At 36.5% G+C, this 24,609-nt stretch overlaps 1 protein-coding gene across 3 annotated transcripts in view; it reads right to left on the reverse strand.

Annotated features, from left to right (window-relative positions):
• LOC136032190 (protein spaetzle-like) overlaps window positions 1–24,609 on the reverse strand; it is a 67,257-nt gene that overhangs the window by 38,564 nt on the left and 4,084 nt on the right. For all 3 annotated transcript variants that reach the window (XM_065712391.1, XM_065712389.1, XM_065712388.1), the window contains exons 2-3: window positions 21,946–22,152; window positions 2,052–2,237 (exon numbers count right to left, since the gene is read on the reverse strand). In XM_065712391.1, the coding sequence (XP_065568463.1) occupies window positions 2,052–2,237; window positions 21,946–22,152 (393 nt within the window). The remainder of the gene's footprint in view (window positions 1–2,051; window positions 2,238–21,945; window positions 22,153–24,609) is intronic.

The following is a 24,609-nucleotide window of genomic DNA, read 5'->3' on the forward strand; positions in this document are numbered from 1 at the left end:
TCTGTTTTGTTTTCCTTGTATTAATTGGTTTTTATATGGTGTCTATCTTTGAAGCTATCTTTTGGTCTCTTTCCATCCAGTTTCATTCTCTCTTTTCTCTTCTTTCAGTTTCATTTTCCATATTGTCACTATTACCTCGGATTAGAGTAGTTAAGTCTTAATTTTTAATAATAAGATTAAATTTAGAACTCACGTTGTAGCTTACGAAGAGACAGTACAGCGCTTTTAAGGTCATCATAAATCAAATTCCCTACCCCATCATTGAACAAGGTCTTCTTTTGCTTTAGAAGTGCACGTCAAAGACAAATGCCTTGACTTTTGAAGATCGATGGCTGTATTTCAATAAATAAGACCGTCTCGTTAAGCATCGATTCTTTTGAACTGTGAAGCTGCAATGCCAATACATATGCTTTTAATAGAGTCAGACAAGCTTAGAAAATGATTCAGCGTACCATCATCTTAAGTAGTAGTATGGCCCTAATTACTCTTATGTGTACCTCATTTGCATAACCGTATTAGAACAAAATGTGAATAACCGGCTACTATCCCTGTAAAAGGACCAAAGACTAAATAATTTGTTTACTTATGTGAGCACAAAATTAGAGCTCGTGTTAGTTAAGAAACAAGCGCAATGAAAGTTGAAATACGTTATCAGCAGGAGTTTTCGTATAAAAGCGGATTGAGAATGAGACATTACTAACAGTATGAAATCGGAGCTTCAATAATGGATAAGCGAACTCAAGATAAGCCTAAACATGTAAGTAATTTTGAATGCATAATCTATTAGATTTATAACGCCTTATCTTCAGTTTGATCCTTTTTGGAATATAAAAATCAAATTTTTCATAGATTAAAATTTATATATATAAAACTAAATATTCCAAGTGCTATGACCGAAGCTTCACTTCAAACTAACGCCTAGATATCAATCCAGTTTGTGGTTCAACTGTTATCATATTTGCCCCTCTAAAAGGCCTTGACAATGTTCGTATGTTAATCCGCGGTAATTATTCTTGCCATCAGAATGGGTTTAAATCGAGAGTCTTTATTGAGGTTCATAGATAATTTTTAAGTAAAAAGAAACCTTATTGTTATCATTCAAATGGTAACAGGTTACGAAGCCTCGTGGTTTTGACAATCCATGGATTGCCTTGAACTGATTTGACCCCAAAAGCATTTGGACCAAACAAATAGCTCTTAATAGATGGTAGTGGAGAATGAGCTAGCGTTACATTGCGAGACGATCAGTTGCAGAAACTAACTGAAATTAGTAGTAGTAGATTCCCCTGCTTGTGCCAACTGTTCTCAGGGACACCAAGAGGACTTTCAGGGACATCAGAAATCCTGGCGAGGACAAGGCTGCGGCTGAACGCAAAGTTAATGGATGAAGGAGGTGTCACATTCAGTATGATTCTCGTCACGAAAAAATATATATAGACCAGGCACCTATTGTCCGTTGCGTCTGGTTGCCTCACTAATCCTTTCATGCATCTCTGAAGGGTTTCACCTGTGACAATGAATCGCTGCTGATGGCCCTTTTAATTTAGTGTCGACATTTACCCCCGATACAAATTATCTTAAACCATAATTCCGGGCAAGAATTCTTTGAGAAGTCATTGTCCTTAGTCCTATGTTTTACAGCCGTGAAACACTCAATTAAACTATCTGAATCTGAAACTTTAGCCATGATTTGAGCTTCTTTCCAGCTGATTGAATTTACTTAAATCTTCGATTTGCCACAACAAACAAATAACTTCCCTTAATTAAAGAGTTCATAAGTCACTGCAATCTACCCGATTTGGGGGATAAAGTGATCGCACACAAACTTCTTGACAATGAAATACTCAATGAAATTATGTGTCAGTTGGTTCATAAAAGGGACTCGGCCACCTGGGGACGATGCTACCCTGCCCAACCAAATACAAATCGTAATGCCATCTTTTACGTCAGAAATGGGCACAGAATTATTTTATAGAAATGCTTGACCAAAAGTATGAATTGTTCTAGGGTTTACAAAGTTTATTGATTAAATGGTCTATATCCTTACTTACATCTGGAAAAAATACCATGTCTTCTTTTGTGCGGCCACCTGGTTTCAAAGATGGTAGCACTTCCACGTCCGCATTTTCATCATAAATTTTGGTTTTATTGATTATAGATGGACCAAAAACGATTTTGTCCGGCTTAAAATTAAGCGGTTTGTGCCGTGTTGGCTTTTTCGTTGCAGACTGTATCACCTGAAATTAAACAATACACCATTTAACATGCCGTAGCCAAAGGAATGCAGTTGTTAGAGACATCTTAGAATGCCATATTTCTGGAAGTTTCATGCCCATGGCACTGCTGTCACCGGTCAGTTATGAGATAAAAGTTATAAATTATTATCGTTGTTTATCTCTTATAGCCACCAAACTGAACAAGTGAAGTTAAGTTAATTCTAGTGAAACAGACCTAAGTACAATGAAAATTAAATACTTTAGTAACAAAATTATGGAAACTACAACACAGAATTATGAAAATCACGCCCTCCCCCCCCCCAAAAAAAAAAACGCATCATATTAAATGGTTTCCAAGCTATCCTAACCAAAATCCCAACTAAATATTTAATTGAAATATACCTGCATTGTAGTGTGTATACACTCTCAAGCTAAGCTAATTATCACCGAGTACATACTGAAAAACGGAATGATACCAGTTCTATCAGACCAAGAACTTGGATGTGGTGGCTATAAGAGATGCCTTATTATCCAGTTAATTATAATAGTGGTTTATTATTATTTTAGTAATCCATGAAAATAAGCTTCCAGCACCTCGCCTAAAATTTCAATTTCTGGACAAATTGTTTTCTACGGCTAGCGATTAAAGTTGGGTAAGTCATTGCAGGTAAGTAGCCAACACAAAAGGCTATTAACACCCTGCCCCCACACACACACAAACCAGAAAAAGAAATATAGCACAGTTTTTGTAATCTTCTTAAAAATGTCGTATAATTCACCGTTTATGCATTTTTTTTTAATTTACCCCACCACCTCCCGAAATATTTTCATACTACCTAAAATAAAATTTTGCTTTTGCATCTGTACTACTATATCCTGGACCGATAGTTGCTAGGTAAAAAATAAATCACTACAATCAGACAACATGCTTTTAGATTTTGAAATCGCCGGTTTTAGTCACTTTTTTGGCTTTTGTCAATATCATAATGAACACAGGGGTACTAATGAAACGGGTTGAAACTATCACTAGCGTTATTACTGGGGCAGCAGCGGAGGATTTTGGAAAATACCTTCTTTTGATGTTCTTTCATTATAAAATGTCATTTATTGGTATTTTCATTGAAAGTGAAGAAAAAACAAAAAATTTGTGCCCCTAGAGATTAAAAAACACATTTTGAACCCCCCCCCTCAAATTGACGAATTGATGCCACAGTGCACTTCTGTCAATAAAACAGGGATTTTTGGAGGATAAAGGATTAAGGATTAAGGATTTAAAATTTCTCAAGATCAACAAAATATTTTACTAAGTCTAGGAAAGGCAACTACCCCCTCCCCTGACTACTTTAGAGGATGAACGATCTAAACAAAGATTTCCAAGTCGGTAAAATGACGTAAACAATTATGAACGGGTTCCATTGTCCGAATGTGCATGATACAAATACAATAGCTTTATTATATACAAATAGTAGAATTTTTGCCAACAATTGCTTGCTTCCATTTATACCTGGTTTATTACTAAATAATATGAAAAAAACTTCGTTTCCTTAAAGAGTTAAAGAGGCTGCGTCCCAAAGTCGAACCTTAAAACGTACAGGAATTAGAAGAGGCAGTTGGGGGGCTGCCGCCCCCCAAACCCCCAGCTTTTAAAGACTCTTTTGTACAGGTTTTTTTTTGTGGGGGGACTTCATTGTTACTAATTACTAGTTTCGGCGCAATGGTTCTCCTGTCCTCTTGTGTTTAACATTTTTCGAAGTTATTCCATTATTCATTCATTTCAATGTTTTGTTAATTAAAAGAGGGCCTTTCCCAAGCCAAGAGCGGGGGGTTAGCAAAAAAACAAAAAACCTGTACAAAAGAGCCTTTAAAAGCTGGGGGTTTGGGGGGCGGCAGCCCCCCAACTGCCTCTTCTAATTCCTGTACGTTTTAAGGTTCGACTTTGGGACGCAGCCTCTTTAACTCTTTGAGAAAACGAAGTTTTTTTCATATTATTTCTGTACGTTTTTCTACAATCCATGGTGGATGTAATTTAATAATTCCTGTACTCCTCGTACAGGAATTAGGAGAGGAAACCCCCCCCCCCCGCTTTTAAATCATTGTATAAAATAGAAAAAAAATAGATAGAATGACCGAAATGTTTCTTTTGCTCATAAGAAGCTAATATTCTGTTATCTCTCAAATGATAAGCTGTCCAGGTGTTATCAAAATTTTTTTGATGTTGTGAAAAAAAACCGCCCGTAAGAGACTTGAACCCTTGACCCGAGGATTAAAAGTCTCACGCACTACCAAGTGAGCTAATAACTTGCATGTGTGAAAATATAACTTCTCAATAAATTTTAAAAATTTCAAATTAACATGGGCTCTTATAGAGAGAAATCCGTTAATTAATAGCTAATGCGTGGTTTCTGGAAAACAGGGAAGGAGTTATCGGATCGAGCTGAAATTTCGCGGATAAGCTCCTGGGCCGTAGGGGACCTTAACTTGTGAATTTCAGCCTGATCGGACAACGTTAAAAGGGGGGGGGGGGTTGGAGGGTCGAAACTTTCGGGGGGTTAAGATTTTCCTACGAAACTTTCCAGGAAAATTACTCGGAGAATTCCGCATCGAATGAGTCTTCGTACACCCAGATCCGATGTCGGATGTGACCTGTAGGCGTCTAGGAAAAAAAAGTAAATGAATTTTAAGTGGCTATGCGTGGTTTCTGAAAAACAGGGAAAGAGTTATCGGATCGAGCTGAAATTTCGCGGATAAGCTCCTGGACCCTAGGGGACCTTAACTTGTGAATTTCAGCCCGATCGGACAACGTTAAAGGGGGGCTGGGGTTGACGAGTCGAAACTTTCGGCCAGATTTTCCCTATGAAGGAAAAGTTGGAGGGGGATGAAATTTTGCAGGTTTCTTAGTTGGAGCTCGGGCTACGAAATGCATCCCTCCCCATCCCTCTGCGACCACTGGAACCGAAGATCGCTTAACATTGTCGTGTATCGCCTCTTTATAGAGGCACGAGTGTGCCTCCTTGATCAGGTATACGTACCTGGTTTTGTTTTTATGTATATCAAGCAATTTCACAGCTTGATTAAGGTACATCAAAACAATTCATTTCAGGAAAGCAGTTCTTGCTGCAAAGCTAAATATAGAAATTAAACTAACATATCTGACGGATTGAGGATAGGGAGCTTTCTCAACTAAGTCGTTAGATAGTACCGTTTATGCAAATCGGTACGAACAAATTTTTATCGACCCAGTCTGTATTAAATTTGGTAAACCCATTTTCGATTAACTATGATTTCTGAGACAGAATTAAATTAAAAAAAACTAGTTTTTTTAACTGAAAGTAAGGAGCGACATTAGAACTTAAAACGAACAGAAATTACTCCGTATAATGAAATGGGTTGTACCCTCCGCAATCCCTCGCTCTTCACGCTAAAGTTTGACTCTTTGCCACAATTCTGCTTTTTGAAACAATTAAAAGCTTTAGTGTAAAGAGCAAGGGATTGCGGAGGGAACAACCCATTTCATTATACGGAGTAATTTCTGTTCGTTTTAAGTTTTAATGTCGCTCCTTACTTTCAGTTAGAAAAACTAGTTTTTTTTATTTAATTTCTGAACGTTTTTGAATTAATGCATGTTTGATTTTGGCTCTCCGCACATAAATTATTAAAATGAAATTTGTATATTAATTCTTTTTTGGCTAAATGGCTTTCCTTTAGTTTTGATCAGACGATTTTGAGAAATAAGGGGTGGGGAAGGAGGCCTTGTTGCCCTCCAATTTTTCGGTTACTTAAAAAGGCAACTAGAACTTTTAATTTTTAACTAACGTTTTTATTAATAAAAAAATAGGTAACTTAAGAATTAACTTACGTAACAAACTTTTATATTCTTATATTTTTATTATGTATACAAGGGGGTTTGTACCCTCATTAATACTCTCACACTAAATCGTAAGTTTTGTCCCAATTCTTTAAGAATGACCCCTGAATCAGAAAGGCCGTAGAATAAACAGTTGAAATTACTAAAAATACTTTAGCATAAAGACTGAGGTATTTATCTCCTCTTAAATACCTCGCTTTTTATGCTAAAGTATTTTTAGAGCCCCTCATAATCTCTGTTCGTTTTAAGTTTCAATGCTACTCCTTACTTTCAATTGAAAAAAAAACGTTTTCATGTTTATTTTTTCATTGTTTATTTTATAGTAATGCTAGAAAATCCTGCGCCCTTTTCATTGAATTTTTCTTCCCCCATGACATATTCCTCCAAGGAAAGATCCTCTCACATAGCCCCCTCCCCTCAACCCCTCTCCACCAACCAAAAATCTCCCTGAAAACGTTCGTACACTTCCCAAAAACCATTACTACATGTAAGCACTGGTCAAAGTTTGTAACTTGCAGCCCCTCCCCATGGGATTGTGGGGGAGTAAGTCATTCCCAAAGACATAGTTATTATGGTTTTGACTATGCAGAACAAAATGGCTATCTCAAAATTTTGATCCGTTGACTTTGAGAAAAATGAGCGTGGGAGGGGGCCTAGGTGCCCTCCAATTTTTTTGGTCACTTAAAAAGGGCACTAGAAGTTTTCATTTCCGTTAGAATGAGCCCTCTTGCAATATTCTAGGACCACTTGGTCAATACAATGACCCCTGGGAAAAAAAATAAATAAACACGCACCCGTGATTTGTCTTCTGGCAAAAAATACGAAATTCCACATTTTTTTTAGATAGGAGCTTGAAATTTTTGCTATAAGGTTCCCTGATACGCCGAATACGATGGTGTGATTTTCGTTAAGATTCTATGACTTTTGGGGGGTGTTTCAAAAAATAAATAAGGCAAATTTTCTCAGGCTCATAACTTTTGACAACAGAGACTAAATTTGTTGAAACTTATATATTTAGAATTAGCATTAAAATTCAATTCTTTTGAAGTTTCTTTTAGCATCAAAATTCCTTTTTTTAGAATTTCGTTTACTATTGAGCCGGGTCGCTCCTTACTACAGTTCGTTACCGCGAACTGTTTGACAAACAGAATAGTTTTTGGCTATCCACTCAGAGGCGCCATTTAGGGGGGGGGGGGTCAGGGGTGGGCAAATGCCCACCCCAGGTTTTCCAGGGGGTCCAAGCTTCCACTACAAATGCTTGCCGACCATAATAATCCATTATGTCCAATTGATTTGAAATTACTGCACGCCTATTAACCAAAGAGCATTATTACCTGACCACCCTTGGGGTAATTATGCTATTTGCTATTAATCATTGTAAACTTTGAAAGTAGGTTAGATACATAATAAAATTCTGAAATTCTGTCGAATGCCCATTTCCTAGATGATTATATAAATATTATAAATCCTGAATATTTGCAGTAATTCCTCTAAGTTGATAGATTAAAATAGGTCAGTTCCTGTCAAATTTTTCGATGTTTATTTCCTTGTTTTAGTGAATATAAGCCACCGTTTTAGATTACTCGAGTCAGTTCTTATTCTGTTTCTGTTCTTGTCTTATGTACATTTACTGTATCATATGTGTAAGTAAACATATTTGTGGTTAACACATAAACCATATGCAAGTTAGAGACACTTGACATCCTCTACCGGCCAAACCCCAGATTGTAGGCAAACACTACCATTTTACTCTAAAGACAAGAGCACAGTGAGAAGTAGAAGACTTTACATCATTAAGCCTATTAACTTTTTAGTTAGGTAAATATAAAGGTATTAATAGCCATTAGCATCATAACTCAAAAGATAACCAAGCACCTGAAACAGTTTGTGACAGCTTTGACGCTAGGAAAGAACTTCATCCAATCTGGAAATCGGACTACTACTTTAGCGGATGAAATGAAGCGAGAGTACTCCAAGACTATCGACCATATACTACCCGAATTTGACAGAAGGTTCACAGATAATTTGCCAGTGATGAGTACACTTGAAGCCTTAGATCCAAGCTCGACCAAGTTTATGGACACAGAGTCGCTCAAGCATTTCTCTGCTCTTTACGGCGAGCTGGATATCAACGACATTCTTCTCGAATCTCAAGCTGCTATTGCCAAACATTTCTTACTTGATGAGGAGAAAAAGCCGGAAAACTTTCTAGACATTGTTGACCATCTTCATGCATTACCAGTGGCTTACTCAGAGGTATTTATAGTACTTTGTATTGCTGCCACACTTCCTTTGATAACAGCAAGCAATGAGCAATTGTTTTCTAGCCTAGAAATATTGAAAAACTACCTGCAGTCTACAACAGGAAACGATTGTCTCAGTCGCCTCCTTTTGATGTTTGCAGAGAAAGATTTAGTAAAAAATTGGACTACGACCAGCTTGTTGACAATTTTGCAAAGATGAAACCTCAGTGTTTCATCTTTTGTTACCTTGAGTGTTGTAATATTTTTCTCTGGTTATGTTTTTCCTTTTTGTAAATATATTTGATCTGAAAGATTTCTGCTGAAGGAAAACCAAGATTTCGGTTACAACCCTCAGCATGTTAATGAAGATTACTTTCACCGACGTATTGTTTGCTTAAACAAGGAAGTTTCTTGCTGAGGAAGGCCAGCCTGTAGTCTGGTTGAATTTTCCAGTTTAAGCTTAATCATCTAACCTTGTTGATTGCGATCTTTGATGTTATAATTAATCTTAGAGGTCAGTGCGGCTGAGTTCCACATTTAGTTACAGTACATTTCCAAGCAATATACAGGTGCTGAAAATGCGTTTTTACTTAGAATATTTGATCGGTGTGCTGCCAAAACCCGCGTTTTTTCTTAAGTGACATGAAGTGAGTCAGGGGGGAGGCCAAGATGGAGTTCATACCCACCCCAAGATTTGGCCCAAATGGCGCCTCTGTATCCACTGTCCGTCAGTGAAGTTGTCAGTGAAGCGTTCTTTTGCTTTTTAATAATTAGCTTCATGGATGATTTATTCGCTTGAATTGGCGCGCTATGCCATAAAAGTCACTAGATAAAAAAAATCCGGGTTTTTGGAAACCATCCCTAAGAATTACTGGCCAAAAATACAAGAAAAAAAGTTATAAATCACTAGGAGTAGCAACCCAGGAGGATTCATTTCTGCTCCTGGCGACGATATTTTGGTGCATCATTGCAGATTTGGACGCAAGACACCTCAATTTCCCTCCCTGAATCACAGGATTTATAAATTTTCCGTCAGTTTTGTGCCCCTTTAACTCGCCTTTTTATCCCTGCCCCCGAATAAATCATGTATATAAATGCACTTACACCGCTGTAAACACTTGCCCTTTTTAACACAGATTTATTGTAAAGTATTAAATTAAAGCTGAGAACCGAAACGTGATTGGCAATTCATCTGTTATTAACTTCTTTTGATAATTAAACGGGAATAAAATGGTAATTAGCACTAGACATGTCTATTTGATACCTTGAATTTCTAATTTTATGACTCAGTTACCATAACCAGATAAGAATATAAATGACATTAGACACATCTCTTCCGCCGGAAAAAAACTTTTATAAAAAGATTAATTTAAATTCTTTTGCCGTTCAGCGCCTGCATCTTCTTTACAAACATATTCCTAATTGGTAATAAATAAAATCTCATCTTATGTTAACTAAATTAAACAGGGAGAGGAAAAAGTTATTACTATTGTGAAATCATCGTTTCTGGCCGTTAACTAATAAGAAAAACTGTAGCGCACGGTTGTTCAATGATCGTAATCACTTAAGTCGTGATAACTAACTTCATGAAATAGCGACACGTGCCGATAGTAACCAAAGAATTTTGAGTACCATGTTACCATGAATCAAGGCCGTATCCAGGGGAGGATTGAATCCCCCTCCTGAAATGTTTTCTCCGGCTCGCATAACCATAACAAAATGAGTGTAAAAACATTTTTGATGTTTTTTTAAGATTTATCCCCCCCAAAAAAATTGATTAAATGCACCACCCACCCGGAAAAATCCTTCAGTAACCCCCCTCTACGAAAAAGTATCCTGGACACGGCCCTGCCGTAAATGTCCGAAATTGGTGAATGTCGACATTCACCGGTGAATATCCGAAATACTTTCTTTTTTCTCCTTGGATTTACTCAACGTTGCCAGTCAACTTTTTCAGTTTTATGCGAGTTTGATGGTGACAGGCTAGGTTACGTTGGGTTTGGTTTTAAAACCCATTTCTGAGATTTATAACCTAATCTAACCAAGCCCAACCAAACCTAACTTTAATCATCAAAGCTTGCACGAGACTGAAAAATCTGATTCGCAGAGCTAATTGAGTCTAAGCAAAGGAAAATGAATTTCTGACATTCACCGGTGAATATTGACATAGACCAGATTTTGGTCATTCACAGTAACATATACCTCAAATTTATCTGGTATTTCATTGAAAATTCAACTATATAGAATGAACTATGTCTAACGCTACCCGTTAAAAGTTATTAATGAAAGAAAATTTGCATAGTATCTGCCCTGAAGCTAAGAGTAGGACCAATAAATCTGGCACAACAAAAAAGGTTGGTTGGTTTAGCCCTGCTTGTTGTCCCTTGGTCATTGATCGCTGGCCTGAAAACGTCACATACATTTTTGAAGGGGACAAAAATCGTCTTTTAGACTTCGTTCTGCAAATCTTTCGCATACGAAAGTACTTGGACTGCTCACAGACAGGGATGCCAACCCGGGGGAGGGGGAAGATAACCACCATAGATCGTCAAAAATAGCTCTTTAGTTATTCTCATTTTTAAAAAATACAAAAAAAATAAAAAAATAATACTTTAGTTTTAAAAATGTCTTTTCTCTATCTTAATCAAACAGTTCGTGGTAACGAACTGTAGTAAGGAGCGACCCGGCTCAATAGTAAACGAAACTGTAAAAAACGGAACTTTGATGCTAAAATATGCATCAAAAGAATCAGATTTTCATGCTGATTTTAAATATATAAGTTTCATCAAATTTAGTTTTTGTCATCAAAAGTTACGAGCCTGAAAAATTGTGTCTTATTTTAGAAAATAGGGGAAAACATCCCCTAAAAGTTACAGAATCTTAACGAAAATCACACCATCGCATTCGGCGTATCAGAGAACCCTATAGCAAAATTTTCAAGCTCCTATCTAAAAAAATGTGGAATTTCGTATTTTTTGCCAGAAGACAAATCACGGGTGCGTGTTTATTTGTTTGTTATTTTTTTTTCTTTTCCCCAGGGGTCATCGTATCGACCAAGTGGTCCTAGAATGTCGCAAGAGGGCTCATTCTAACAGAAATGAAAACTTCTAGTGCCCTTTTTAAGTGACCGAAAAAATTGGAGGACACCTAGGCCCCCTCCCACGATCATTTTTTCTCCAATGTCAACGGATCAAAATTTTGAGATAGCCATTTTGTTTTGCATAGTCAAAAACCATAATAATTATGTCTTTGGGAATGACTTACTCCCCCACAGTCCCTGGGGGAGGGGCTGCAAGTTACAAACTTCGACCAATGTTTACATACAAGAATGGTTATTGGGAAGTGTACAGTCGTTTTCAGGGGATTTTTTATTTTATTTTGGGGGTGGGGTTGAGGGGAGGGGGCTATGTGGGAGGATCTTTCCTTGGAGAAATATGTCATGGGGGAACAGAAATTCAATGAAAAGGGCGGAGGATTTTCTAAAATTACTATAAAAAAACAATGAAAAAATAAACATGGAAAAGTTTTTTCAATTGAAAGTAAAGAGTAGCATTTGAAACTTAAAACGAACAGAGATTATTACGCATATGAGGGGTTCTAAAAATACTTTAGCATAAAGAGTGAGGTATTTAGGAGGAGATAAATACCTAGCTCTTTATGCTAAAGTATTTTTAGTAATTTCTACTATTTATTCTACGGCCTTTCTGATTCAGGGGTCATTCTTAAAGAATTGGGACAAAACTTACGATTTAGTATAAAAGAACGAGGTATTAATGAGGGTACAAACCCCCTCATATACATAATAAAAATTAAAGAATATAAAAGTTTGTTACGTAAGTTAATTCTTAAGTTATGTATATTTTTTACTAATAAAAAAATTCGTTAAAAATTAAAATTTGTAGTTGCCTTTTTATGTAACCGAAAAATTGCATGGCAACTAGGCCTCCTTCCCCATCCCTTATTTCTCAAAATCGTCTGATCAAAACTGAGAGTTAACCATTTAGCCAAAAAAGGAATTAATATGCAAATTTCATTTTAACAATTTATGTGTGGAGAGCCAAAATCAAACATGCATTAATTCAAAAACGTTCAGCAATTACATAAAAAAAACTAGTTTTTTTTAACTGAAAGTAAGGAGCGACATTAAAAGTTAAAACGAACAGAAATTACTCCGTATATGAAATGGGTTCTCCCCTCTGCAATCCCTCACTCTTTACGCTAAGGTTTGACTCTTTGCCACAATTCTGTTTTTTAAAACCATAAAAAGCTTGTAGCGTAAAGAGCGAGGGATTGCGGAGGGGACAATCCATTTCATATACGGAGTAATTTTTGTTCGTTTTAAGTTTTAATGTCGCTCCTTACTTTTAGTTAAAAAAAACTAGTTTTTTTATGTTTTGTTTAAAAAAGAAAGAAAAAAGCCGCATAATTGTGAATTGGCGCTCCTGCTTATGCGTCACTGTTTAATAAAAGAAAAGAAAACCACCTTTAAAAGATACACTAGTATACCTAGCGGACGAATACTCGTTCACAAGGGGTGAGGGCTCTTGATGTGGATCTAGGAGAATAGTTTCTAATTTTCCTCAGACAATGCACACGGGAAGATGCTCTTTCCCGTGGGGGGTGGTGAAACCCCACAGCAAAATCCTGGCTAAAGTTTACGAAATGATAATGTGTAAAAAGCAATGAAATAAGGTACTAAAAAATAAAAACCAAGTCAAAATATAAGATAAGTAGATAGCAAAATGTTGTCAAATAGAATTCACCAGACAGATCCCACAAACACGTTTATACTGGAATGTGTTCCCCCTCCCTTTAAAAGGGTTTTAATCACTTCATCATAAGACACGGAATTTCACGAAAGTTCACATTTCACAGGAAGTCTTGAAATTTGGGTCTAATTTGCACTTTTTAAAGCCCTGAGTACCCAAACCCATATCAAATATGGTAACTTCAACCCTTATAGCTGATTCGCAACTATGGTATGTTTAACCTTTCATTTCTGAAATAATATGATGGGTAAATTGGAAATTTATGATTTTCGCATACTTAGAATCGCCATAAAAAATAGATTCTGCTGATTTTTACACTGTAATCAAAGTTTCGTTTTAGAGCGGTCGTTTCTTTGTTTAAGGATCGCCCTTAACTTAACAGTTTGTTTTTAAGACCTGCTTGAACAAGGGCTTTCTTAAAATTTGAGGAAGGCTGCCACCCCCTGAAACATACACGCTTTTAATATTTCTTGGGGGAACACGAAATACTGAAAATAATTTTTATGATCAGTATTTCCACAATATACATGTGGAGTTAATGGGCAAAGCTTTTTAAGGGGACTGTTTTGCTAGCAAGGAGGGATTCGGGCATGGCTTTCTAAATTTTTTCTCCTCAGTTTCTTACTTTTTATCAAACCCACCTGTTTTTTGTATTTTATCATTGAAAACTGTCCCTACTGAGTATCCGTCCCCGTGGGATTTCGGACCCAAAAACACACAGATCAGATGCACTATATACTTTACATTTATCGATGACACTGGAACTCAGAGTAGCCATAATAACTACGGACAGACGAATAAGCCACTAACTATTTATTCTCGTGTTTTATATTATATTACTGATCTTTATCAAAGTTCAAAAAAAGAAAAATCCTATCTTACTTCTATTTTGATGAAAATTTTTAAACGAAGTAAATAAATGATAATCAAGGACAGGCTGGGAAGAGTAAAGGGAGAAGATTGATTTCGCAACACCCACGGGTTTCCACAGATCAAGTTTTAAAGACAAACCTGCTGCTTGCATGGCAGCAAAACGCTGCTTGATGATCATGGTTTTTTATTACAGAACCTATAATCCATATATCTTTTGCTTCTAATATTCCTTTTTCTGTAACCACGATACATTTGGAGCTGATGATGTAATAATACAACATGATTACGTATTATTTTTATAACATACTTCAGGACACTAAGCAATTCGAAAATGTCCGACGAGTTACTGGTCCTATCCATCTATAGGTCTACTGCATATATTAAACCTTCATTTGAAGAAAGTAAGAGATTGCTTTGACAGAAAAGCACCATCTGGGAGAATAATACAAATAGATCCGCAAAGCCAAGCTAAACAGCCTCTAAAGTGCTCAGAATAAGGCATTCCCTTAGAAAACAAAAGGAAAACAACTTAATAAGGGGCAATTTTGGTAAGAATGTGCTCTCAACCCTTTGCTTGCATTGCAAGAGTACCCATGAGCTGATATATGAAGCCACTGTAATCAGAAATGTTTCCCCTGAACGAAATGCTGGGAATTTCTGTATTTTGCCCCTGAACAGATACGTTATTTGTTTTTGTTTTTTTTCAGGAGTGATTGTATTTATCTAGTTGTCACTTTGAAAAAGATTTAATTATTTACAGTTATGAAGCATATAGATGTCAAATATACTGAATTTTGGTATTCAAAACTAAATTAAAAATATTGAATTAAGCATTTTTATTTGATTTTCTTAATCTTGATTTTAATGTTTTACTTTGAACAAACTGCTTTGATAATGCGTTTTTTCTTATAATAAACACTGAGTCTAAAGGTATTAAATATTTTGGTGTTGGATAACCAAGTTCAAAACTGTCGATATTGTTAAAAAAATATCCGTCCATAGCTTCGACATTGTTCAACAGAACTGAATACTGGGAGTTTATATCTTAGCTTTTTAACTAGACTATTGTTTTGAGTATTTTTTGCAATTACTTACTTTTTTCATTTTTATACACAATTACTTTAATTGACATACTTTTTCCATTGCCTTTAGAAAAATGTTTGTCTCTAAGTTTCATTGAATAAAGAAAACAAGAGCTAAGAGCTCATATGGCACTTGTGACGAGGCCGGAAGAGCCAAAAGCTCATATGGCATGAACTCTAGCAAAATTCTAAGAATCAATATATTGATTTAAAGGAATATCAGAGGCTTAATGCCGGCTGGGATTTAAAATAAGAGCCCTGAGACACGAGGTCCTTCTAAATATCAAAATTTATCGTTTTTATTTCATTTTTTCTAACTTTTCCTCTCCCTTCAGCCCCCCAGATAGTAGAATGGGGGAAAATGACTTTATCAAGTAAATCTGTGCAGGTCTCTGACACGCCTACCAATTTTCATTGTCCTAGCACGCCCAGAAGCACCAAACTCGCCAAAGCACTGGAGCCCCCCTAACTCCCCCAAAGAGAGCAGATCCAGTCCGGTACGTAAATCACGTATCTACGACATTTGCTTATTCTACCCACCAAGTTTCATCTCGATATTTCCACTCTAAGAGTTTTCCTAGATTTCCGGTTCCCCCTTCAACTCCTCCCAATGTCACCAGATCTACTCGGGATTTAAAGTAAGAGCTCTGAGACATAACTTCCATCTAAATATCAAATTTCATTAAGATCCGGCCACCAGTTCTTAAGTTAAAAATACCTGAATTTTTCTAATTTTTCCGAATTAACCCCCCCCCCCCACCCCAACTCCCCCAAAGAGAGCGGATCCGTTCCAATTATGTTAATCATGTATCTAGAGATTGTACATACCCTTCCCATCAAGTTTTATCTCGATCTCTCCACTCTAAGCGTTTTCCAAGATTTTTGGTCCCAAGATTTTTATGCTTCCCCCTCCAGCCCCCTGTGTCCCCAGATCCAACTCGAATTAAAACTGATCATCTGAGACATAAAATCTTTCTAAATATCAAGTTTCATTAAGGTTCGATCACCCATTCGTAAGATAAAGATACCTCAATTTTCACGATTTCCGGCTCCCCCCTCCGATTTCCCCAAAAGTCACCAGATCAGGTCAGGATTTAGAATAAGACCTTTGAAGCACAAGATCCTTCTAAAAATCAAATTTCATTAAGATCTGACCACCCGTTCGACTCCCACTCCGACTCCCCCAAAGAGAGCGGATCCGGTCCGGTTATATCAGTGTATCTTAAACTTGTGCTTTTTCTCCCCACCAAGTTTCATCCTGATCTCTCCACTCTAAGCCTTTTCCAAGATTTCCGGTTCCCCCCGCCCCAACTCCCCCCAATGACACTGGATCTGGGATTTACAATAAGATATCTGAGTTACGAGGTCCTTCTAAATATGAAATCTCATTAACATCCGGAGAACTCCTTCGTAAGTTAAAAATACCTAATTTTTCTAGTTTTTCAGAATTAACCCCCCCCCCCAGCTCTCCCAAAGAGAGCGGATCTGTTCCGGTTATTTCAATCACGTATCTAGGACTTGTGCTTATTTTTCCCGCCAAGTTTCATCCGATCCCTCCACTCTAAGCGTTTTCCAAGATTTTAGGATTCCCCCTCCAACTTCCCCTAATGTCACCGGATCCAGTCGGAATTGAAAATAAGAGCTCTGAGACACGATACCCTTCTAAATATCAAATTTCATTAAGATCAGATCACCCATTCGTATGTTAAAAATACCTTATTTTTTCGAATTAACCCCCCCCCCCAGATGGTCAAATCAGGGAAACGAATATTTCTAATTTAATCTGGTTTAGTTCCAGATACGCCTGCCAAATTTCATTGTCCTAGCATATCTGGAAGTGCCTAAACTAGCAAAACCGGGACCGACAGACAGACCGACAGAATTTGCGATCGCTATATGTCACTTGGTTAATACCAAGTGCCATAAAAACAAGTTTTTTTTTCAACTGAAATTAAGGACCAACATTAAAACTTAAAACGAATAGAAATTGTTACATATATGAGAGGGGTTGCTCCCCTCCTCGACACCTTGCTCATCGCACCAGAGTCTTTGGCACTTTAAAGAAAATTACTTATTGCTCTAATTAAACAACCCTAGTGTTTCAGGGGTCGTATTTAAGGAATTGGGACAAAATGTAAACTTTAGCGCAAAGAGCAAGGTGCTGGATCTATGCGGTAACCCCTGGAAAAAAAAACAAGCATCCATGATTTTTCTTCTGGCAAAAAAATCCAATTTTTGCAGATATGAGATATGAGCTACCTCTAAAGTAGGGTTCTCTGATGCGCTGAATCCGATGGTGTGAGTTCTATGACGTCAAGGAGTCTTTCCCTCTTTTTTCAAAAATCAGACAAAGTTTCTCAGGCCCGTAGCTATTGATGGGTAAGACTAAAATTATATATTTGGAATCAGCATAATAAGCCAATTCTTTCGATATATGTATTGGTATCATGATTCGTTTTTTTGTATTTTGGTCACTATTGAGCCGGGTCGCTCTTTACTTACAGTACATTACCATGAACTGTTTGATTACCCATCAAAACCCAAACAGAGATAATTGAAATATTGATCGATTTTTCTGCACTGCCAAAAGTATTGTATTCATAAAACTTTACAGTTTCATGAAAAGCAATTGAACAGATAGAAAAAGTTTTTCAACAAAAGTAAGGAGCAAGTGTATAGTTTAAAACAAACATGAATTATAAGGGGGGTGCCCTCTTCTCAAAACCTTGCCCATTAGACAAAGGTTTTTTTAAGGCTTTGAATTTTTCGACCAATTGCAATTTTTTTTAATTTGGAAAAAAGTCAAACTTAACAGTAAAAAGTAAGGAGCTAATGAGGAGACAGCCCCTTTGATAAAAAGAATAATCTAGTATAAAAGCTCTTTTTTAATTAATTTCTGATTGTTTTCCAAATCATAATCAGGCCTAACCAAGATATAATTTGAGCTACAGGTCCCTTAAATCCCTGTTTGGTTGCTTTTAAAATGTGTAAATCAACAGTTATACATTGATTAGTACCGTCCTACGTTTAAAATTTGCAATTTCAATTTTGGATAAAATTTGAATATACTTAAAAAATTGGCAATGAATAGTAATATTGTTGAGAAGTCCTTGTTAATATTACTACTAGAGAAGTCCGGTTAGATGAAAAGGAATATTAGTGTTTGTATGGATGGAATTCCTGTGATATTGTTGAACTTGTACATAACTGAAGCCATCACAACCTCTACAATTGGATTTTCTTATCGATAAACACATTACATGCATTTTTTAAATACATTGAAGTAGTTCATGTAAATAGAAAAAGATAAATATAACCATTTAAAATTGCTGAAAACTAAATTCCTAGCAGTATTTGCCACCCCAAAGAAATTTCATGGCGGGGCTGAATATGACCTGCCTTGCCTTTTCTGCCTCTGTGCTGGTAGATATGGGGATGTAACATATTAGCTGTATAACAAACATTTTAATTAATTTTTACTCCCCCTACCTCTTTTAAAATTTATCTGAAGCCTAATGAAAAGTAAGCAGTTTGTCTATTAAAATGTATTTTTGTAGGAATCTACCCTATCTCCACCTAAACAATGACTCAATCCAACCCCTCATATTATAGCTGATACGAAATTAAAGATCACCAAACGTAGCCTAATTTCATTACATATAAAGCCAATCAAATAGGTTGATTCCAGTACTGCCACCGTGTGGCATTACTTCTTTTGTATCTGGGAAGCCTACAGTACAGTTATTGATGCTTTTAAATGAATTAGCTTCTCAGGATTTTATATTGATTGCAAATTCATCCTTTTCAGGGTAAAGTCATAGTTTGGTACCCTAAGTCACTTAAACTGTCACCTAACCACCACGGCTATTTTGGCGTCTAGCTCCCTCCTGGAAAATTTTCTGCCGGCGCCCTTTTTCTTCCAATAAAGATACAAAAAGGCATTTTTAAAAATTTCTAGGGCAGTTTTCGCTTGAGAAAAACAAAACGTCAATCTAAAGGTATTTTTCCACGTTCAGGGGGGTAAGTTCACCCCCTTCCTGTGGCTGCGCCCGCATAATACACTGTAAAGAAAAAAAAACAATTATTAATTACAATGATAAAGAATATTATAATTCTAGTGACTTCAAGCGATTTATAGTCAATAATCTAGTGATTTATATGCTAGATTAATGATTTTTTTCAAGAATCTAGTGATTTTTTTCTTCACCGGATGGCAACCCTGAGAGAAACCTTCGGAGACTCAACAATGTGCTTGAAAAAGAGACATCTAAATCTGTGTTGTGCGAAAAATTTAGGTGATATAGCAGCGTACCCTCGTGCCTCCACTCTGATTCCTCTGGAATGATCAGAGAGCCTTCACAGTTCTACAGTGAAGTACACGGCTATATCCGACAGCAGGAATGATTTAGATGGGCGATACAGCTAGCTGGAAGACAGGTCCTGGGACAAAAAAAAAAAACTGTCGAAGTTTTTGAGCTCAGGAGTTTTAGACCTAGTGGAGGTTGCTACTCCAAGAAAGATTGGCTGAGGCTTCCCATGCGGTGCGAGCCATCAATTTTCTTCATAGTTTTATTCGCGACAATAAAGTCTTCAGAAGTATGTACAACAATGTATATAATCTGCGTCCAGATTAGGACGCAGTACAACACTAAAAAATGAGTTTTAACTGAGTTGTGCCTTAAAGTAGGTTTATAACGCATCCCCCCAACCACAGGATACCGAATTATTCTCCTTTAGACCAACTATATGAACCAGGGAGGGGGTACCCTCTTAAAAACCATAATTCTTGGAAAACAGAAAGAACAGAATATAAATGTCACTGAATTAAGATCTCGTTTCAACACTTTAAAGGGAGTGACTCATTCCTTTGACAGACACGCACTAAGAGTAGGAAACATTTGGTCCCGGATACCCCAAATGCTCCGTATTTTCATGTGTTTGGCATGTAACTCACATGTTTAGATGTTTTTTCGAGTCCAGGCACCAAAATTAGCCGCTCCAGGGGGCTCAGCACTGGCAGTATATACAGGCAGGCAAGTTTTTTGGAAAAGTTCGTAGAGGCGAGTAGAAAATAGCCAAATTTCTGCTCGTTGGCTCGTCAGATCTCTGTTTAACTTTCAGTTGAGTTTATAGTCTGTTTTTTGTCGATATACACTTTTTTAATAAAAGTTAATCTTTCACTAAAAACTTTCATAATCCTTTTATTTTTACGCAGAAAACCCAACAAAACATTTACCAAAAATATCCCCTCTGGAAATCCTGTAATCTTGGATGAAGCAATATCTCTTCGCTACACGGTCGATGCTCCCACCCCAAGATGGCTAAAGACTTTAGGATTGCAGGAGTAATTATTTTCTATAATTCAAAAATTACTGAAATTATGAATTACACCAAAGTATTGTATTTTATGTTGCTACGTGAAAAGTAATGACAAAGCATTGTCTGAATTGTTCTTCTAAGAATAGACAACTGATCACGATTTTCACATAAAAGCATGACTGTCAGTTTTGTTTTACTTTTATTTATTAAAGATAGCTACTTTACTTCAGTGTCTAATACGTTTATTTATGTGCACGAGAAATTAATCCTCGCCTAATGCTATGCTCTGGGGAGAATAGACTATGCTCTTAACCATTAAAAAACCAAATTCCTATCGGTTTGAAATTTCGATTTGATTCAATTCTCATAGGAATCAAAAATTGATATCTGTCTTTTGCTATTTTTTGACAATCTATTTCTTTAATTCATGTGTTTCTGCTTTTTAATCGTTTTTTTTTACGGTGTTTGACTTAAAAACAATAATTCAATGTGCACTGTATTTCTTGGTAATTCATGTTCTAGAAAAAAGGGGTATCGACAAGGGGAGGGAATGGAGAGCAGCTTCTAAGGAGTGAATAGTCGCTGTCACGCCCAGAAGTCATATCTAGTATACTTCTGAGATAATTTATTACTGATTCGTAACTGCCAATACAATTGATGAAAGTTGTTTGCTAATCTGATCTCAAAGGAGGATTGGCAGGGCAGTATACGTTCAATCATACTTTGATTCCCTTGACCTATGTTACCCTGTTCATCTCCTCTTTAAGAATAGTTAATCCAACACATTTTTGGCGATTATCTCAGAAATGTGAAAATTTCAAATATGAGCTATAGGCGTATTGGCGACAAAATCTTTGTGGAACAGTTTACTTTCGAAAAAACCAAGCTTTATTAAGGCCTTTGTCCAGAATCCGGTTGGTCAGCTTCTCCCCCTCCCCTCTTCCAAGAAAAATGTCTGAATTCGCCCTTGTTAGGAAAAAGGTGTACATTACGTCTTTAAATAAAAAATATTGTCATGGTTAAATATGGGGTTCTCAAGAGTGTGTAGAATGTAACTAAGGAACTTGTGGTTCGTTCCTTATCGTAACATATTAGTTATCCCATTCCGTCCATAATTACCGAATAATCTACCGAAAACTGTAGGGGTACTTCCTTTCTTTTCGTTCAAAACTTTTAAGTATGGACCAAAAGAGGAAATATCTGCTCAAGGAGGGAGGAAAGGGGTACAATTTTTTCACTCTCGCCCCAGTACCCTTGAAGTATTCGTGCTCTCAAAGCCATTTTCTTAGGGAAACTGAAAAGACATCGCTGACCTCTCCGGAGACAACTGAAGCTTCTTACACTATCCCTTGAGAAACATGCGAATTAGTTATAGGCATACTCGAGGAATAAATTGCAATAAAGTTACTGAGGCACGTACGTAGAAAGTTGTTTCAGGGGGATTCGTGAAAACAGTAAAAATCAGATAGCTAAATTACATAGAAACATAAGAAAAAACAAATTATGAGGTTTTTAAGATGGCTCGGGCCTGCAGGAACCCTCTTACGTACGTGCCTGTAATTTTTCACCGCTTCTTACCTTCTGAAATCCTAGACTAATTTTTGCTTCAGTTCGAGGTATAATAGGCCTTTTCCCAAGCTCCTCTCTTTCAGAAGAGCTGCCAAACGTCAACCCCCTTGGTTCTGCAAAGGATGCAAGGCTTTCTACCTCGGGGAAAACGAATCGAGCCTTTGCGTGTGGAAAAGCATTAGCCGAGCTTAAAATCAATGCTATCACTTGACAAATCTGGAATAAAAAAGTTTTTGTTTGACAATTTTCCAGTGGTAATAAACAGCTTCAGCTAGTAAACAGCTTTACTTAAATCCTTCTTAAAAAAATATCAATAATGAAATTTCGTTCACATACTTACTAATTTCTTTTCGATAGGAACACTGTCTTGATGGCGACCCTGTTGGTAATAACTGATGCCTCACTTCTAATTTTTGCATTGTCATCGGTACTTGAGGCAGCTATCAGGTTTTTCACCGCCCATGGCAATGTCGGTTCTTGCCCTTTACCTCTGGCCGGTTTCAGTAATCACTTTACTTTTTTTGTAAATTGTGTAAAGTAAAGCATTTAACATTATTCGAGGAAAATGCCAGCTCCTCACTCCGTTTTGGCCGGTCTCTAAAACTGCTTAACAATAGTATTTTTGAAACTGCAGAAACTAAAAGACTGGTACATCACTCTACAGAGTTACCAACACCTCACTCAGTGTGGTAGATCTCCAAACTGTTCAAATAAAAACAAAAAAAATTATACCTGTGCAGTTATAAAGTAACAAAACCATTGCGAACAAATTCATACAAAAAAAGAATGTATTATAAAAGTTTTCCGACATTCGTGCTTAGATTCGGCCCTTATAAGTTATAATGATCTTAATTTGATTAATTTTAAAAAGGCTATTAAAAAACTATCATAGAAAAGTAAAAATAAAGGTTTCAAACCATAATAACGACATGTGAATTAAAAAACAAACCTTGAGTTTAGCTTAAAAACGGTTAAAAAAGGTTTTTCAAAGAAAGGTGAGGAGGCTAGAACGATCAGAAATGAAGTATTATAATAATTCCAACTCATAATGAGCAAATATTCCTATGAAACAATAAAAGAAAATCAGACGCACATAAATGAAATGGATAATCACATGAAATATAAAAATGACAGATGCTGTTTTTGATGAACATAGAAGAAACCTAAAACGAACAGAAATAAAAATGAATAATCAGGTTGAACTTAGATCGACCATAAATTACCACAAAAAAGAGTGGATCCCCCCCCCAAACCAACCATCCCTTAGCCGAATTAAAGACAATAGTAGCATTTGTGCTTAGCATATATATATATATATATATATATATATATATATATATATATATATATATATATATATATATATATATATATATATATATATAGAGAGAGAGAGAGAGAGAGAGAGAGAGAGAGAGAGAGAGAGAGAGAGAATAATATATAGAATAAAACATAGAAATAAATATAACCGAAGGTAGAACAACTAGTTCAGAATCCGGAGCAAGGGCTCAAAGTGATGAAGAATTGATCATTTTTGTATAAAAGGATTCACAGATAAATATTCGAAGATTAGCTGATTGAAGGGAAGTTAAGCATACAAAGCGAGCAATAGGCCTACAGCTTTGAAGTAAGGATCGTACGAATATTTTGTTCCAAGAGTTTTTTTGGCGTTTCTGAAGAAAATTCGAGATAACGACCCCAATCTGCAAAATGACTAATGTCAAATACAACAGTTTGCCATTGAATTGCAACAAAAAAAATTAGAAAGTTACAACTTGTTAGAATTTGGGATCGTATAATATGTACAGGGATGAATATAATGGGTCAAAGGTGATCGGTTTGAGATTGCTTACGCAGAATGTAAGCGATCTTATTCATAGAAGAGCGTCTCCAAGGTCGAATAATCATGGCCAAGATTGCCTAAAGTGAGCTTATTTGTTGAAGTAGCAGTAGTTTCAATTTGCAACACGCAGAAATCATATCAATAACATTCTTGGGTACCAAGGACCCTCTCTTTTATGTAAATGGACCTATTACGCAAATGCATTTTTTTAACTAAGCACTATTTGATAAACTTTAGGACAATATCTTAACACTCTAAACTGAACATGGGGAACAGACGTAGTCCTGCAGGATTGATGGACACCATACCCTCTTCTTCTCTAAATCCCTTAAAACTATGGTCACAGGGGCTGCTGAAATCAAGCCGAGGGTCATGAAATACAGCCAAAACCGGAATACTGTTTGAAAAGGAATAGTGGGGTTTCGAGTCTTTTCTAAGTTAAAAGTAATTGGAGGGTGGGTAACAAAGCCCTTTTTATTGCATTTTCACCTGGGGCTCCCTGTGGTAATATATAACCTGAGATTGAAAATCAAGATATCGTGGTTTTTCCAATGATAAAAATGAAATGTACAGGAACTATGATGTTTAAAGTAAAATCTAGGCTGAAAGTAAGACGGCCATTGGACATAGGGCCGAAATATTCACTGAATTGGATTCCACTGTCTTGAGAAAATTTCTCTATTGTTTCCAAGTTGTGTTTGTTTGTTAAAACACAAGTACCTTTTAAATATTTTATATCTAAAGTTGGTTAGGTTAGGTATTTAATACAATGCGTTCTGGGCGGCCTGCTTTTCATAATTCTTTATCGTAGTTTCCATAATTTTGTTGCT

The sequence above is a fragment of the Artemia franciscana genome, chromosome 10 (assembly GCF_032884065.1).
Source record: "Artemia franciscana chromosome 10, ASM3288406v1, whole genome shotgun sequence".
NCBI lineage: Eukaryota > Metazoa > Arthropoda > Branchiopoda > Anostraca > Artemiidae > Artemia > Artemia franciscana.